Source organism: Oculina patagonica, chromosome 12, assembly GCF_052425735.1.
Source record: "Oculina patagonica isolate OP01 chromosome 12, crgOcupat, whole genome shotgun sequence".
Taxonomy (NCBI): Eukaryota; Metazoa; Cnidaria; class Anthozoa; order Scleractinia; family Oculinidae; genus Oculina; species Oculina patagonica.
The window spans coordinates 7,599,750-7,602,104 of record NC_135769.1 but is presented as its reverse complement, the minus strand read 5'-3'; the positions used below and the strand labels follow the sequence as shown (position 1 = coordinate 7,602,104).

Below are 2,355 nucleotides of genomic sequence, written 5' to 3'. Positions count from 1 at the left end.
GACAAAACCCCGATATAACGATCTTTGATATAACGACATTCCCGATATAACAACGGGAGTTTAGCGGACCGTAAGTGAAATCTTTCCCGATATAACGATCTTTGATATAACGATATCATCAGAACACTGACAGTCACAATTTAAGCAAAGCATTGAATTTAATGCAATAACATTACAGTAATTAATTAATCTTTAACGTTTCTGTAAACAGCTTTGTACGATGATATACGAAAACAATAATGTGTTATAAGCCTCTTTATCAACTTTATCCTCTTTATCCTCCTTTAATTAAAGTTATTGTTAGGTTTTCCCTGATATTACGATATTTTCGGTTATTTCACGGACATACTAACGGGAGTTTCGATCTAACGATTCCTTGATATCAAAATATAATTTTACTGCTCCTTTGGCCTATCGTTATATCGGGGTTCCACTGTATAACACTGGGTTACAGCACGTAAAAATGGGAAATAAATAGTGGCTTCTGATCTTGTCTCTGATTGGTAGCAAGACCGTGCACAATAACATGACAAAGCAACGACTCATAAAAGTTTTGATAGCTACGCATCGATCATTGCATTTATGTAAGATGGCAGGCTTCGTAAAATGTGACTTTACCGAGCAAGTTTATACTCCAAGTCTAAGTAAAGAAAGCATAATGAATCAAGAGGTATTCATGCCGAAATACACACTCGATCAGCCATGCGACGTTGTTTTGGTGTCCGGAGATGGCAAGGAGTTCAAAGCTCACAGAAAAGTTCTTTCAGAGGCAAGTCCCTTCTTTGAAAAGCTGCTGAACAGCAACATGAAAGAGTCTAAAGAAGGAGTAATTCGGTTGGAGTTATTTAGCGGGACTGTTATGGCGGCTACACTGAATTTTATTTACACTGGTCATTTTCCCCAGATATTGGCTGAAGACGAGGCCCGAGAGTTGGTCCTTATGGCTGATTATTTGAATATTCAGAAACTAAAATCTCTCGCTGAGGAAATTTTAGCACAAAGAACGATGTTGAATGCTTCAAATTTTATGTCAATTTATAATTTTTCTGAAAGATTGCAATGCGAAGAACTTTTTTCCAAGACCAAGGAATTTATCCTTACAAATTTCATTGCTTTGTACACTGGCACAGGAAGCCGGGAAGGTGTTAAAGATATTTTGAAAAATATGTCAAGCAAGGAAGTGGAAATGTGGATTTCAAGTGATAAAATTAGTGTGAGCGTCGAGGAAGATGTGTTTAATATCATTCTAGCATGGATTAATCATGACAAAAGCAAGCGGAAGAAATATTTCGCCGAGCTATTTCGTCACGTTCGACTCGTGTATGTATCGCGTGACGTTTTGATCAGTGATGTCGTGACAAATGAACTGGTGAAAGACAATGAAGGCTGCTTGGATCTTGTAAAGGATGCTATACACTCAATTGACGCTAAAAAATGTGAAAATCTCTCTGTTCCACCAAGGAAGTCTCTTGAGACCCCTGCTATAGTAATGTGCATGGATGCAGATTTTGTGTGTTATTTTCCTGATGAGGAAACTTGGTGTAGGTTAGGAAAGATTCCATTCAACTATGGGCTTGACAAAATTTCTTCTTTCGTGACGTATACCTGAGCAATAATGTTGACAGGTACGACTTCAGCAAAGGCCGATGGGACAAAATGGCTTACATTCAAGTAGCGAGAAGTGACGCGCAAGGAGCTGCAGCGAACGGAAAGATTTTTATCGCTGGTGGGAATTACAAGGGTCAACATCCTTTGTATGTTCTTCCGTATGAAGTGTACGATGAAACAACAAATGAATGGCAGTTTATCGGAAGCTTCGATAAACCAGAAGCAGTATTTCACAGCCTCTTGGCTGCTGATGGCAAAGTGTATGCTGTGTGCTGTAAGCCTCCAAGTCTGGCTGCGGGATGTAATTCGCGACAAATAAGTGTTGAAAGTTACAACCCTGGAAAAGATGAATGGGAGACGAAAACTGAAAAGGCGTTCCTCGTAAATATATTTCGTTTACCAATTTGTGTAATGAGAATTTTCAAAGGATTATCCCACATCCGTCCGCTGGAGATCAGCACTTAAGATAACACTTCAGATAGCCTTTCTGCGGCAACAACCACGCAGACTTCGTGAAGCTACTACCACGCATGAGCAGGCTTCCCTGTCTCACATAGGAGGGCAGCAGAAATGCTTTATGTTTTGACAAAAAACGTCCCGTACGCAAGTAAAATGCTCGGCCCCATCAGCACTTGTGTTAGTTCAGTTACCGAGGGTAAACAAATGTCATTTCATTTACAAATGTCATTTTAGTTACGCAGTTGGTACTTATTTCGTGACAACAGGGTCATGAAACCTACCAGATCC

General features: G+C 39.7%; 1 protein-coding gene across 1 annotated transcript; it reads left to right on the top strand.

Moving 5' to 3' along the window:
- The first annotated feature begins 589 nt into the window (after positions 1–589).
- Positions 590–1,609, top strand: LOC144633370 (kelch-like protein 2). Its single transcript, XM_078492251.1, has one exon. The coding sequence runs from the start codon at positions 590–592 to the stop codon at positions 1,607–1,609; it is 1,020 nt and encodes a 339-aa protein (XP_078348377.1).
- The last annotated feature ends 746 nt before the right edge of the window (positions 1,610–2,355 follow it).